The sequence below is a fragment of the Capra hircus genome, chromosome 9 (assembly GCF_001704415.2).
Source record: "Capra hircus breed San Clemente chromosome 9, ASM170441v1, whole genome shotgun sequence".
NCBI lineage: Eukaryota > Metazoa > Chordata > Mammalia > Artiodactyla > Bovidae > Capra > Capra hircus.
The window spans coordinates 89264707-89279857 of NC_030816.1; the positions used below are offsets into that span (position 1 = coordinate 89264707).

General features: G+C 49.7%; 1 protein-coding gene across 2 annotated transcripts in view; it reads left to right on the top strand.

Moving 5' to 3' along the window:
• The window catches only part of FGFR1OP (FGFR1 oncogene partner), a 28526-nt gene continuing 19305 nt past the window's right edge, over positions 5931-15151 (top strand). For both annotated transcript variants that reach the window (XM_018053465.1, XM_018053464.1), the window contains exons 1-6: positions 5931-6118; positions 7614-7667; positions 8258-8312; positions 8779-8867; positions 9303-9440; positions 13549-13629. In XM_018053465.1, coding sequence (XP_017908954.1) covers positions 6014-6118; positions 7614-7667; positions 8258-8312; positions 8779-8867; positions 9303-9440; positions 13549-13629 — 522 coding nt within the window. In that variant the 5' untranslated portion in view covers positions 5931-6013. The remainder of the gene's footprint in view (positions 6119-7613; positions 7668-8257; positions 8313-8778; positions 8868-9302; positions 9441-13548; positions 13630-15151) is intronic.

The window sequence follows — 15151 nt, forward strand, 5'->3', positions numbered from 1 at the left end:
CGTATGACTGTGGGCAAGCTGCTTACCTTCTCTTGAGTATTGCTTGTCTCATCCATAAAATGAGCTAAAACAAACAAACACAAAAATTAGCTCAAAGGCTCAGGGACAAGGGGGCCTCCCTGGTGGCTCTGTGCTATAGAACCCACCTGCTAATGCAGTAGACGTGGGTGCGATCCCTGGGCTGGAAGAACCCCTGGGGAAGGAAATGGGAACCCACTCCAGTATTCTTGCCTGAGAAATCCCACGGACAGAGGAGCCTGGTGGGCTAAGTCCATGGGTTCACAGAGTCAGACATGACTTCGTGGCTAAACAAGAATAAATCATGGAAATAAAAATGCCATGAGGCTGTATATAACCACTAATAACAGTCCATATTCTTATTGTGATTTCTGCGTTTCAGACCTTCAGTATGATCTAGACAATCCTTCTCACTATACATACGCCCACACATGGAGACTTTGACCCTGTTTGCAAATCAGAGATCAAGGCACAGAGAGATTAAGGAAAGCCCCAGTTAGCTCAACTAGTAAGAGGATTTGAACTCAATGTGACTTAAAAGTCCATACTTTTAACCATGACGCAAAACCGGCTACTAAATCCTCGTTGAAATAACGAATGAAGTCGCTTGATGAACATGCCAGGAGGGGAAGCCTGGGTGTTTCTTTCCCAGCATGTCAGTGCCTTTTGCACAATCTATGAAACATTTATCAGAGCTTACAGGTCAGGAAGCACTGTACTCACCCCCCACCTCTGTCTAAACTATCCTGACTCTTTCAAGCACGGGATGGCTGACCCCGAGAATGAAAGCTCCCAAGTGCAGACGGAAAGAGGATCCCCATGAGTCCATATACATTTTCAATGTTTTAATCTTAAAGAAACAGGGACTTTCTATGCCAAGAATATGCAAGCAGGAAGTCAGAAGGCATTTCCCCTAGTCCTGCCTCCTGAATTTATTATCAGAATCTAATTAAAGGGTTTGTTTCTATAACATATTCACATCTCTTGAGTCCATCTTCTCTGCGCGCTCAGGTGTTTTTTTTGGCTGTATCGCAGCAGGTGGAACTTCCCTGACCAGGGATTGAACCTGTGCCCCCTGCAGTGGGAGCCCAAAGTTTCAACCACTGAACCACCAGGGAAGGCCCTCTGCACCCTCACTTCTGCACTTCTGAGCCCAAGGTCCTTTTTCACTTTTTTTGGTTACATTGTCTTTATTTTTAGGTGTAAGAAATACAGTGAATAATATATGTTCACACAAAGACTTTTACATGAGTGTTTATAGCACCATTTTTCATAATAGCCCAAACTAGGAAGCATTCAAAATGTCCACGGACTGATGAATAGATAAATGAGTTACAACCATACAATGCAATATTAGTGCATATTAATAGTAAGAGGAAATCAAGCCACAGCACGGATAAACCTTGAGAACATCACGCTAAGAGCAATAAGCCTGTTACAAAAGATGGCTCCATCTGTAGAAATTGACCAGAATAGGCTCAATTCAGAAGCTGGAGCCGATTAGCGGCTGCCTGGGGCTGTGGGGTAGGGTGGAGAGTGACTGCTAAAGGGTAGGGGCTTCCTTCAGGGAGGACAGAGATATTCTAAAATTAGGACGTGGTGACGTCACTTTCCCTTTTCACTTTCATGCACTGGAGAAGGAAATGGCAGCCCCCTCCAGTGTTCTTGCCTGGAGAATCCCGGGGAAGGGGGAGCCTGGTGGGCGGCGAGTCGGACATGATGGAAGCGACTTAGCAGCAGCAGCGGCAGATGGGGCACAACTCTGCAAATGTACTGAAATCATTGACTTGCATGATTTAAATGGATGAGTGTATGACATGTGAATTATTTCTCAATAAAGCTGTGAAAAATAATGGTAAATTGAAGAACTCTTATAAGGAGGTGAGTTAAACAATGCAGACCCATCGCTGGTTTTCTTAAATAAACCTGGAGGGTGAATGAGTAGGTGCAAGAACAAGCTACATGTGAGCACAGAATCACCACCTCTAAGGGCGTCTTTCTTTATCATTTCAAATGTTTTTTAGCCTTTTATCCATCAATTTTGGTGATATGAAAATTAATACATGAATAGCTCTCAGCTCCCAAGTCAAGTAAGAATGCATTTCCCATTTCTTTGCCCTTAATTTAAGGCTTACTTTGGATATTTTAAAATGTAATAGTATACTTCCTTCAATTATGAAAATGAACTTTAAGCAGGGAAGCCTGGAGTGCTGTAGTTCATGGGGTCGGAAAAAGTCGGCACAGCTTAGCGACTGAACAACAGCATTATTAAAAATCCCACGTTCACAAATTATAAATAGTGACCTTCTCAGCGTTAAAGTGCTGAAGGAAATGAATATTTTAACAGAACTTTCACTCTATGGACTTTACGATAGGAAACACACGTGCATTTTAAGGCAAATTCCCCCACTGTATAAATGACTCTCTGGGAGCAAGTTAAGTGTTATAATAACTTTTTTGATAGAGTAGTAATTGAAATTACACCCTAGTGACTTAGAAAGTTACCTTCCAAAGCTGCTCAAAGAATCAAAATGGAGAAGCGCAGCTCAGCTGAAACAAGAACTCCAGGGGCCGACCTAGCCGGGGCCAAATAAAGATGTGCACCGTGGCCTACTGCCTGCCTGCAAGCCCCCGCTGCCCTCGTTCATCTCGCCTCCGCCAACAGGTCAGATCCTCGTCTACGGTATTTTAAATGACAGAAATCTGTGACGTAGGTTAATGCTCCATAGCTGAGGAAACTGAGGCTTAGCAAGGTCAGGAGGCCTAGAGAATTACTAACAAGTGGTAGAAATCCTCAGGAAAAGGAGGAGGAGAAGGGGGCAGCAGAGGATGAGACGGTTGGGTGGCATCACAGAATCAATGGACAAGAGTCTGAGAAAACTCTGGGAGATGGTGAAGGACAGGGCAGCCTGGCGTGCGGTAGTCCACCGGGTTGCAAAGAGTGGGACACGGCTTCGAGGCCTTACGACAACAACCACAATAAATCCTCAGACTCAGGAAACCCAGTGAAGTGAAGGGAAATGTGCTAGGAAGTGTCCAACAGCTGGTTTTTCCCCCTTGAGCTCTAACTTGGAGTACTTGCCCATTTCCTTAGTGCTTCCTACCACAGTGGGCTTCAGGCCACCAAAGTGATTTCATGAGCACACACTCTGGGCTGACAGTTGGCTGTCATATTCTCCCTTCGGCATTTTTCTATCATTAAAAAAAAACCAAAAAACTGACTCCATAATCTTTAAAATTACCATCGCCCCCACTTCCCCAAATGTTGGAGGGACTGCACAAGTCAGCACCTCCCACACGCACCCCCTTCCCGCTTGGCCACAACCACAAAGCTGTGGCACCTTTCCAGGGTTGCCATCACCCCGCCTACCACCACGGTGGGTCCTTGCTGCCATCTGACTGGTAAGGAACCGATTCCAGACCCCATCCCTGTGTCTGCCTCACATGACTCAGTCTGGGGGCACTGTCTTGGTTTGAGGGCCTTGGGAGGGGATCCCAGGAAACGCCAGTGCGAGCAGGGAAGCGGGACCAGGCGGTGAAGGGAACTCATAAAGCCTGTTTCCATTTAACTAGAACTTGAACCCGAGCACTGGAAGCTAGCGGACACACGTGAGATGAAGCTCCTGCCCCCAGGGGTGACAGAGCTGGGGGTCCTCACCTATTCCCTGTCTGCGATTGCAGGCACTCTCGGGACGTGCAAATCCCCTGGCACCTCAGGTCTTCCCCCAGTGCAGGCAGACCAGGCTCTGGTCGCTAAAAAAGCCAAAGCCGGAGGCTGGCCCGGGGGCAGAAAAGGTTCAGCTGAGGGCATATGGGCTCTGCCTACAGACCTGATGTGCCCCGAGTACTGTGAATGCTGCTGACTGTTTTCCATCAGTTACGGACAAAGTCTGAAATGCAATTATAAGTACAGAAGGGAATGCAAGTTCTTGATAGTATAAAAATAAAACTTGAACTAAAACATGGGTGGAAGAGAGTATAGATACACTAACCTCCTCACCTCCCTTTGCAGGGAGCCGATAGGCAATATGTAAATTTATAAGTAATGACTTAGGTAAATAATTTAAAACTCACAAAAATCTTCCACTGTTAAAAGTAAAAGTATGCAATTTTTAAAATTAGTAGTTGAAAGAAAAGACAAATTTTTATTCTTTGAAAAGATGATTTTTATGGTTGATGGGTCAGGATATATATTATTTAGAGTTAAAAAGAACCAGAAGAACTAAAAAAGAACTAAAAACAGACTTAATTGTATTAATAGCTGGGGGAGACCTGGGTTCGATCCCTGGGCTGAGAGGATCCCCTGGAGAAGGGAAAGGCTACCCACTTCAGTATTCTGGCCTGGATAACTCCATCGACTCTATAGTCCATGGGGTCACAGAAAAGTCAGACACGAGAAGGTGATGGCACCCCGCTCCAGTCCTCTTGCCTGAAAAATCCCATGGACAGAGGAGCCTGTTGGGCTGCGGTCCATGGGGTCTTGAAGAGTCGGACACGACTGAGAGACTTCCCTTTCACTTTTTACTTTCTTGCATTGGAGAAGGAAATGGCAACCCACTCCAGTGTTCTTGCCTGGAGAATCCCAGGGACGGGGGAGCCTGGTGGGCTGCCGCCAAAGGGGCCACACAGAGTTGGACACGACTGAAGTGACTTAGCGGCAGCAGCAGCAGGGTATGGTATCAGGTGAGACCTAGGTGAGTAGGGAGGATGCAGATACTTTTAGCATTTTCTGCTTTCTTTTTATTTTAAACCACTGGTATGAGTAGCTTTCATAACAGACAAAACAAATGCAAATAAATCAGAGCCTATTACAAAGAATAGCTGTGAAACATCCTTAAAGAGAATACTGCTGCTGCTGGTAAGTCGCTTCAGTCGTGTCCGACTCTGTGCCACCCCAGAGACGGCAGCCCACCAGGCTCCGCCATCCCTGGGATTCTCCAGGCAAGAACACTGAAGTGGGTTGCCATTTCCTTCTCCAATGTATGGAAGTGAAAAGTGAAAGTGAAGTCGCTCAGCCGTGTCTGACTCTTCGCGACCTCATGGACTGCAGCCTTCCAGGCTCCTCTGTCCACGGGATTTTCCACGCAAGTGTACTGGAGTGGGGTCTACATAGGAGTTAAAAAGAGAGAGGCAGAATATATATGTACCCTTCAAAAAAATGATCAGGATTTACTGAGTGAAGTTAGTAAATTAAAAAGCAGTAAGCATAGCTTCCAAATTAGGGACGTGAAGAAAGTACTTGGTGTAACACACCCACGTGCAAGGCTGTCTGGAAAGGCACATGTCAGTTCGAACAGACCTGCCAGGAACCGCGCCTTTTCCTTTCTCATCTGTAGCTCAGATGGTCACCTGCAGGCCAGCGCGTTGGAGCCCCGGGCTCCTGGAGAAAGTCGACTCTGAGGACCGGCTGCAGACTCGCCGAGCGGGCGTCGGGGGATTCTAGAATCTACAGCTTTCCCCTTAAGCGCTAGTGGTTTGGGATCACCTTCCTCCACACGTGACAGCGCAGCTGTGAGAACACGCAGGGTGGAAAGCACAGCAACGCAGCGTTTGCACGTCCACACACCCTCCAGTGCACGGCGCGGGGAGGTGTGCGCTCCCGACGAGCGTGCACACACACCTACCCTGCACGCACACTTCGGCCGCACCTTGGGAAGCCAGTGGGGGACCCAGGACTTCAGCCCGTCTTCCACAGCAGCGACCCGCGGGCGTGCACCTGACACCATCCAAAGGCCACTATTTCCCCCTGCCTCCCGGCCGAACCCCACTTTCCACCCGGGCCCACCCCTCAAGCCTCTGGCCTCTGGGGACCGGGAGGCCCCGCCCACCCCGCCCCGCCCGAGGCCCCGCCCACCGCGCGCCGCCAGAGGCCCCGCCCCGACGTGACGGCGGGCTGCGCGCCGGCGCCGGGGGCGTGGTCTCGGCCGCGCGCCCTGAGGGCTGAGGCGACCGGCGGCCGTTGGCGCGGCTTGGGCGGTTGTCTTGGAGAAGCAAGATGGCGGCGGCGACGGCGGCCGCGGTGGTGGCGGAGGAGGACACGGAGCTGCGGGACCTGCTGGTGCAGACGCTGGAGAACAGCGGGGTCCTGAACCGCATCAAGGTGAGGCGGGGGCCTGGGAGCTGGCGGGCGGCTGCGGGCCGCGCTCGCGCGCCGCAGGGCCTGTGTGGACGCCGGCGTCACAAAGGGGCGCGGGGCGCGACGGACGGGCCGCCCGGGCTGGGGTCCGAGCCGCCGGCCACCTCGCGGGGGTCGGGGGTCAGTCACGGGGAGCCCCAGGCGGTGCGGCTGTGAGCGGACGAAGGGGCCCAGCCGGCTTCAGTCGCAGGAGGCCGACCCCGGCGTCCGGGGTCCAGTCTGCCGCAGCCCCGCCTGGTTCCCACTGCACGTTTGGGGTCCAGTTGCTCACTGTCCCGTCTGATCCCCACTGCACGTTTGGGGTCCAGTTGCTCACTGTCCCGTCTGATCCCCACTGCACGTTTGGGGTCCAGTTGCTCAGTGTCCGGTCTGATCCCCACTGCACGTTTGGGGTCCAGTTGCTCACTGTCCCGTCTGATCCCCACTGCACGTTTGGGGTCCAGTTGCTCACTGTCCCGTCTGATCCCCACTGCACGTTTGGGGTCCAGTTGCTCACTGTCCCGTCTGATCCCCACTGCACGTTTGGGGTCCAGTTGCTCACTGTCCCGTCTGATCCCCACTGCACGTTTGGGGTCCAGTTGCTCACTGTCCCGTCTGATCCCCACTGCACATTTGGGGTCCAGTCTCCCGCAGCCCCCTCTGGTCCCCACTGCACGTTTGGGGTCCAGTTGCTCACTGTCCCCTCTGAACCCCACTGCACGTTTGGGGTCCAGTCTCCCGCAGCCCCCTCTGGTCCCCACTGCACGTTTGGGGTCCAGTTGCTCACTGTCCCGTCTGATCCCCACTGCACGTTTGGGGTCCAGTCTCCCGCAGCCCCCTCTGGTCCCCACTGCACGTTTGGGGTCCAGTTGCTCACTGTCCCGTCTGATCCCCACTGCACATTTGGGGTCCAGTCTCCCGCAGCCCCCTCTGGTCCCCACTGCACGTTTGGGGTCCAGTTGCTCACTGTCCCCTCTGAACCCCACTGCACGTTTGGGGCTCATGTGTGCGCTGCTCCCTGCTGGTCCCTCCCCGCCCCCGATCGTCCAGTCGCCCACGGTGGTCGAGTTGCCCCCCGCTCCTTCGCTCTCCCCCACCTCTGGCCTGAGCTGCCGGTTGGCCAGCCTCTCCAGCTTTCTGAAACAAGCGGGTTGCGGATGTCCAACAGCTTGTTTCTTGGGGTGTATTTCTCATTCATTCACATTACTGGTGGGCATGAATAAGGACTGGAGATCACAGCTTAAACCAGAGAGATGGGTGCTGGGAGAGAGAGTGCCGCAGGAACAGTAGCCTTGAGAGCTTGTCATTTTCTTCAGTGTCAGGATGCCCTCTGACCTCTCTCTGCACCTGCCTCCTAAGCGTTATAATCTTGCTGGTTTTCGTTTTGAGTTTGGAAATGTTGGTGTTTGTGCTTCTTACCATGAAAATTGTCTGGAGATAATTTTTGTTCCTTTCCTCCTCCCCACCCTGCTTTTTAAAGGCTGAACTCCGAGCAGCTGTGTTTTTAGCGCTAGAGGAGCAAGAGAAAGTAGAGGTATGAAATCTACAAACTTTAATGACCGTATTTATTTATGTTTAAGTTCTAATTACTTAAAAACCATTCTGGAATGCTGTTTATAGTAGTGTATAGTCAGGGATAATTTTGAACTAAAGATTATGCTTCTTTACTGTTAGGGGAGGGTCGAGGTTATTCTCTTTGCATGTATACTTTAGAGTTTTGGGGTAACCTAAAGAAAGTTATCACAGGAACTCTGAAGTCAGCACTAAATCTCATAGATCCCTACCCTTAGGGGAAATTGGAAACACTTGAAGAAATGGGTTCGTAGTCCTGTATGCTCCAGGGACCTCTAATTCATTAATGTTTAAAATCGTTATTATCACACCTAAAAATTTCTTTTGCTGCTATCAGGAACAATCTCCTAATTGAGTATCCCAGTCCTTAACCTTAACCAAAAAAAACCAGTTCCTGTAATAATCAGTAGTTACAGAACGGGTTTAACCAAGATTTTTTGTGTGATAGTATTTTACTTAATATCTTGCCAAAAAATTAAACTTTGGTCTACATTTTGTAATGGTTTTGGGGACGAACATGTAACGCTTAATGATATTTCATTTTTTTAACAGAACAAAACTCCTTTAGTCAATGAGAGCCTGAAAAAGTTTTTAAATACGAAAGATGGTAAGATGTTTGCTGTTTATTTTGTCTGTCTCTGAATTTTCAAATCTTGACTCTATTTGAGAGAAGTCAGGAATTTCAGATTATTTTTTGAAATTTCAATTATTAGAAGTTCTCATTTTAAATTGAATATGATTGGACAACTGTTGATTTGCTATTGAAAATCCTTGGCTTCAGAGCATTATTGGTTAAAGACAGTTTTAGTACAGAAAGCTGACTTACTGTAAAAAGTTATTAGGAAAATAATCCATTTATGCAACGTCATATTGTCTTACTTATTGTTTCAGACTGACTATCCGAATGAAGGAGACTGAGACAGTCATCCCTTAACTGTATTATTCAGAGAGAAGAGGTGGTCACTTAAAACCTTGAGGAACTTTATCCCCTTTAGCTATCTTACTTCCAGTGTCGGTGGTGAGGCTTTGGGCTCCTAACGGTCCTTTCCCACTTTCTCTTTCGCTCTTTGCAGGCCGGCTGGTGGCCAGCCTCGTTGCCGAGTTTCTTCAGTTTTTCAACCTTGACTTCACCTTGGCGGTGTTCCAGCCCGAAGCTAGCACAGTAAGAACGCCGCTTCCTGATGCCCGCCCTTGTGGCTGCTGGCACAGGCGGGCTCGCCGCAGCTGAGACGTGGCGAGCTCCGACCCTGTAGAGTGTCTGCGTAAAGATTGCTTTTATAATTGGCTGTGTCTCAGTTTCTTAGAAGCCGTCTGAGCTGTTAGACAGCTGGCACCAGTGCCCCTGCTTCACAGAACTTGACAGAATTGTTCTTACAGAGTTAGCTTGTTCCGGTGCTAGCCTGCGCCTGCTGGTGCGGACTTTAAATGCGGAGATACGTGATCTTAAAAATGGAGGTTTCATTCATTAGAAAAATTGGGTCTTTGAGTTTAGAGATGCCTTTAAGGTTGAAAATGCTTTTCTTTCGCCTCTGAAAATAGTTTTGCTACATTTTTGTGCATTTCTGTTTTACTTTCTTACATCTTATTTCTTTCCCAGTTTCAAGGTCTTGAAGGTCGAGAGAATTTAGCCCGAGATTTAGGAATTATTGAAGCCGAAGGTACTGTGGGTGGACCCTTATTATTAGAAGTGATCAGACGCTGTCAACAAAAAGAAAAAGGGCTGACCAGTGGGGAAGTGAGTACAGTCCTATCCTTTGTTATCTGTTTCTGTTTTCCCGTCACTGCATATCTAGGGCGGCCATGCGGATTAGTTGACACGTGTTGAGTCAGGTTGAATAAAAAGAGGCCATTCCTTCAAATCAAACCAGACATACTCAGAGTTTGTATAAATGCACAATTTGATGAAAACTGTAGACACAGAAGCTCTGAAGCTGCTGCTGTGCCTTTTCTGGGGAGGGATGCTCAGAGCGCGGGGTTTGGGCCGGGTGTATGGAGTCCCTGCCGGCTCCCCCACTGAGTTCGGCCTTGGTCATGCGACTCCCCGCCCGGCTCCTCCTCTGTGGATGGGGATGGTGGACTTCCACTCGGGCATGGGGAGGCTCACGTGCACGAGTTAGTGCATGTGAGATACTGAGGACACCCAACGGATTGTTGGTCATCATTTTTATTATTGCTTCTAAACACAGACGGGCTGAATTGTAGGCTTGTTAACAATTTTTTGAACATAAAGTCTTTTTAAAATTAGGCTTAAAACTTTGAACTGTTGATTTTGCAGTTTCCAAACATTTTCATAATTTTTAAATTAGCCATTGTATTTCTGATTTTTAGCCTTTCTTTTTAGAAATCACGCTAATGAGATTAATGGTCTGGTTTCCTTTACAAACAGTCATTTCCCATCAAGGTGCTGTTTCACAGACACAGCACTGTGACTGTCTCAGACACCTAGTCGAGTAGAGGTGGGTAGGCAGGAGCCTGGGAGGCTATGGGCTGCTGTTACTCCATTTGGAGAGTCTCAGAGTGTGTTTCCCATTAGAATCTTTGAAAATCATTAAAGCTTGAGTACCTACAGCATCAAAGGCATACTAAATAGATTGTTTATTTAAAATACAAAATATAAGCCAAGTCATCTGTTGGGAGGGGTTGGGAGCTAGTCAGGGTGCACTCACAGAAGGAAATGGACATTTAAATTAAGGCTTCCGTGGTGGCTCGGCTGGTAAAGAATCCACCTACAGTGCAGGAGATGGAAGAGACGTGGGTTCCAGTCCTGGGTCGGGAAGAGCCCCCGGAAAAGGCAGTGGCAACCCAGTCCAGTGTTCTTGCCTAGAGAATCTCATGGACAGAGGAGCCTGGCGGGCCACAGCTCATGGGGTTGCAAAGAGTCAGACACTGCTGAGCAGCCGAGCCCACACACAGCCATCGTAGAGGACAGACACTGTAGCCCCTGAGTGGCTCTGCGCGGTTAGGGGCAGCGGTTCCAGCTAGCAGAGGGCAGCAGCTGTTTCAGGGTGGGATTTTGCTGCGCTCCGTCGCAGTGTGAGGCGGGGGATTGTGTGGGAGGGTGCTGGAGAAGGCGGTGAGCTCCGACCGCAGCACGTGCACTGGGGCCCAGTCGTCTGTAATAGTCGAGCAGTTTTTGGTGTGAACTCACTCCATGAGGCCGTTGTGCTGGCCTCTGGTGAACTGAAAGGTGGCCTTGACCCCTGCCGTCTGCTGGGCCTCCGTCTGTGGGTGGAGGTGGCCCTGGCTGCTGTGTCTCTCCGCTTGCCCCTTCTGTCTCGTCTCTCTCTGGTCTTTGATTCCCCTCGTGCAGGGGTGGCTGCCCTCTGCCTGGTTTGCTCTCCCTGCCTTAGCGTCCTAGTAGTAACCTGGACTCTGGGGCCAGACTGCTTGGGTGACACGCCAGCTCTGCTCCACCCTGTGTGTGACCCTCTTTGGCCACTTAACTTCCGCTTGCCTCAGGTCCTGCAGCTGTGAGATGGAGAGAGTCGGGTGTGTTTGTGGTCGCATCGAGGACTGGAGGCTGCCACATCCTGGAGCTCTGGGACCCACGCTGGGCAGGCGATGACCACTGTTCCTGTTCCTTCCTTTGCTGTTAGGACTGAACACAGGACTCCCAAGCCCAGCCCGATCATTTTCACAGGCTTGAGACCAGAATTTCCAGCCTTTCACCTGGTTAACCCACTGGCACGTTTGACTCTTTGTGAAGGAGCACTGACGTCGCTGTCTTGACTTCTGGCAGAGTGAAAGCTGCACCAGGCCAGCGGTGGTCCCCACCCCCAGCCCGCCCGGCGCCTTCTGCAAGCCCTGTCTCAGTGTGTGTGGGGTCTGCCCTGTGACTCGGCTCGCCCCGGCCCTGTTTGCCAGACGGCATTGTCACTCCCTCCTGAGCGCTGTGGGTGGGGCAGCAGCTCCTGAAGGAAAGGCTGGTTCCTGGGAGCTCCCTGTGCCCTCCTTGGCAGGCTGTCTGCCTCAAACACAGACTCAGTGGGAGCTTTCCTGTCCGGTCGCTTTGACTGGGGATCTGTAACTCTTCACAGACGGGTCCAAAGCTTCCCACTCCGCTTGCCTGGTTCGTAGATGAGGTCTGTCACGTGGACCCGGCCTGGGGTCTCTGCAGCTCCAGAAGGTGATCGTTTCCTCCCTCAGGAAGCAGAACCGTTAGGCTGGACCTGTCATCTCTGCTTTCTGCTGGTTTTCCGCCCTTCATACCCGGTGTCTTATTTTAGTAGTTCATTGTGTACATGCACGCACATGCTCACTGGATTGACACTTAGAGTAGGGAGCTCACAGGTGTGTGCTTGGGCCCTTTTGTCATTTACTAGTCCTTACCACTTAGAGGGGAAACATTCTGTGATTTTTATAATGAAATAAAAAATTGTAGATTTAATTGACCTCATTTTGACTTTTGATGCTGGAGAAGAAAACTCGCTGTGGATTAGCCCACTGAACTCAGAGACGCTTTCAGCAAATGTGATTCTGTGTGTGTGTGCGCGCGTGAGAAGTTGCTTCAGTTGCCTCTGCGACCCTGTGGACCGTAGACTGCTGGGTCCTCTGTCCGTGGGGCTCTCCAGCAAGAGGACTGGAGGGGGCTGCCCTGCCCTCCAGGGGATCCGCCCAACCCAGGGACGGAACCTACGCCTCTCATCCCTCCTGAAACGCAGGCAGGTTCTTTACCATTAGCGCCACCTGGGAAGCCTCAAAACGTGGTTTAAAACCTTCCTTAAAACCAGGTTGCTGGGTCCACACCTTTTCAGCCTTTTCTGTTCACGATTGCCTAATTAATCCTAAAATTCAGCCCTTTGTCCATTTCTTCCCTCTTCAAACGTTGCAGTAAGTATGGAATGACGCTGAATAACCTCCAGGTTCCTCAGCTGTGGGCTTCCCTGGTGGCTCAGCTGGTGAAGAATCTGCCTGCAACGCGGGAGACCTGGGTTTGATTCCTGGGTTGGGAAGATCCTCTGGAGAAGGGATAGGCTACCCACTTCAGTATTCTTGGGCTTCCCTGGTGGCTCAGCTGGTGAAGAATCTGCCTGCAACGCGGGAGACCTGGGTTTGATCCCTGGGTTGGGAAGATCCCCTGGAGAAGGCTGCCCATTCCAGTGGTCTGGCCTGGAGACTTCTTGGACAGAGGAGCCTGGCGGGCTGCAGTCCATGGGGTCTCAGAGTCAGACACGCCTGAGCAGCCCTCACTTCCTCAGCTATAAGCTCCTGCATGGTGGGGTCCCCGTGGCTTCTAGCCCCATGCCTGGCTTTGAATCTGGAAGCTTCAGACAGAGCGCACCCCAGAGTGGCCTTTGCTTCCTTGCCTTGCCCTTTTTCTCGTCCCTTTTCCACCTGAAGTGGTGACCCTCTCCCCCACCCGGCTCTGCGGTGTTGCCGTCCACCTTGTCCCTCTCCTTCCCCTCTCGCTCCTGGCAGCCCCTGTAATTTAGTGCCTCGTCCTGCATTTTTGAAATAGTTGTTTTTATGAGGTTCAAGGAGGGAAGAAAGAAAGAGATGATCTTTGAGAATCAGAGGACTGATTTTGTGGAGAGCAGGGAAAGCAAAGTGAGAAGGTTCACTTGGCAAGAATGCTAGGGGCATATTTATTAATACATGTGGCCTGAGGAGCCTGTTCCAGGTGCTTGAGGGAAACACTCAGCAGGTAATTAGAATCCTGAGTCTGTTTATTTGTGGTTGTGGTAAAATTTGGAGAAAATCTAAGGATATTTATATTAATAGGAAGAAATAAAAATGGCAACATTGTGTGGTGGTTTTAAATGTTTAAATTCTGTTGAGGTATAACTAGTATTTCGTGCTTTGTTTTTAAGCGTGTCTTAATTTTCACCCATGTAACATTTCAGGGTGCTCTGGACCTGTCTGATGTACATTCTCCACCAAAGTCACCAGAAGGAAAAACAGGCGCACACACTCCCCCCAGTAAGGTGAGCGGGCCAAGGCTCCTGTCTCTAGTCTTGGTATGAGGGTCATTGTTGTTGAAAGTGCTTTTTATCTTTTGTTGAAGTCTTTATTTATGAGAATGTTCTGAAATTTTAATAAGCTCCTTTGGGACCATTATACAAGTCAGTAGGTGTTTTAAAATGCCATGTAAATATGTTCTTAAATTGTTTCATCAGTGATTTATATGCTGAGCCACATGAGATTTGTATCTTGGTACTATGCATTTTTAAAATACTAAATTTACTTTTTCTAATCAAAAAATTTTTTTAATTCTTTTGCTTTGTTGATAGTGTTTTGAATATTGTACCATAGAAAGAAATGTGCTGTTAAATAACAGAATTGTAGGATATTTGGGTTCATTTCATACTTTGAACATTTTGTCCAATTGACAAAAGAAGTTTACTTCTTTTTCCCTTTTAAATTCCTATAATTTCAGAATATTAAATTCCAGAATATAAAATTGTTGTGCTAAATACTGTAGACAGGTGCTCAGATCTGGAATTGTACATTGTGGTGGTTTTTTATATTGATGAGCTCTTTTGAGAATTTACAGGAACGTTGATGTACTCTGGTTATCTTTGTGTGGGTGTGCATGGTATGTGTATGAGTTGTGTGTGTCTCTGCATGTGTGTGTGTGTCTCTGCACGTGTATGTATGAGGGGTGTGTCTGTGTACGTGTGAGTTGTGTGTTGTCTACACGTGCATGTGTGTGTCGTATGTGTGCATGTGTGTATGCGTGTGCACACGTGTGTGAGTTGTGTGCGTGCGTGCTTGTGTATGAAGTGTGTGTGCACACATATGAGGGGTGTGTGTGTCTGTGTGTGCATGCGTGTGAGTTGTGTGTGTCTGTGCGTGCATGTGTCTATGAGGGGTGTGTGTGTATGTGTGAGTTGTGTGTGTCTGTGTGTGTGTGTGTGTGAGCTCACGTTAAGGCCTTCTGACTTCAGGGGTTTGGATCACGGAGAAGAAACGGAGTGGGGCCCCTGCTGGAGTTTAGAATCAGGGCTGCCCGTCCTGGAGGGGAGGATGGAAGGGTGATGGTCGGGAAGGGCGTCCTCCCCTGCGCCGGGTGGCGCTCCACGCGGCGGGCGAGCCCGCGGGTGCCGCCCACGGGGCGTGGGTCTGCTGGTGCCGTGTGAGTGCCTCTGGTGGAGCGCGTCCCCCCGACGGCTCCGGCGCTGTGCTGTTTGTGGTGCCAGCTGTGTCTTTCTGAGTCAGGTGAAGTCTAGAGAGCAGCGGTTACGCTGCTAGGCTCCTTCCTTTTCCAGACGCCTGGGAGTGGACACCAGTGAATGGTTCCAGTTGTTTGTTGCTGGTTCTTTGATTTTGTGGCTCCTTTTTATTTCTTAAATTGGGAGTCGGAGGAATATTGCGCTTCATTCCCGACCAGGAATGAGGCCATCGTGCTGTTGGCAGCTGTCCTGCTTCCTGAGGTCCAGTTAGCCTCTCCTGGTTGGGGGCTGGGGCAGGTGTTGGTCTAGGAAGGATTCTCCCACGATGCTCATC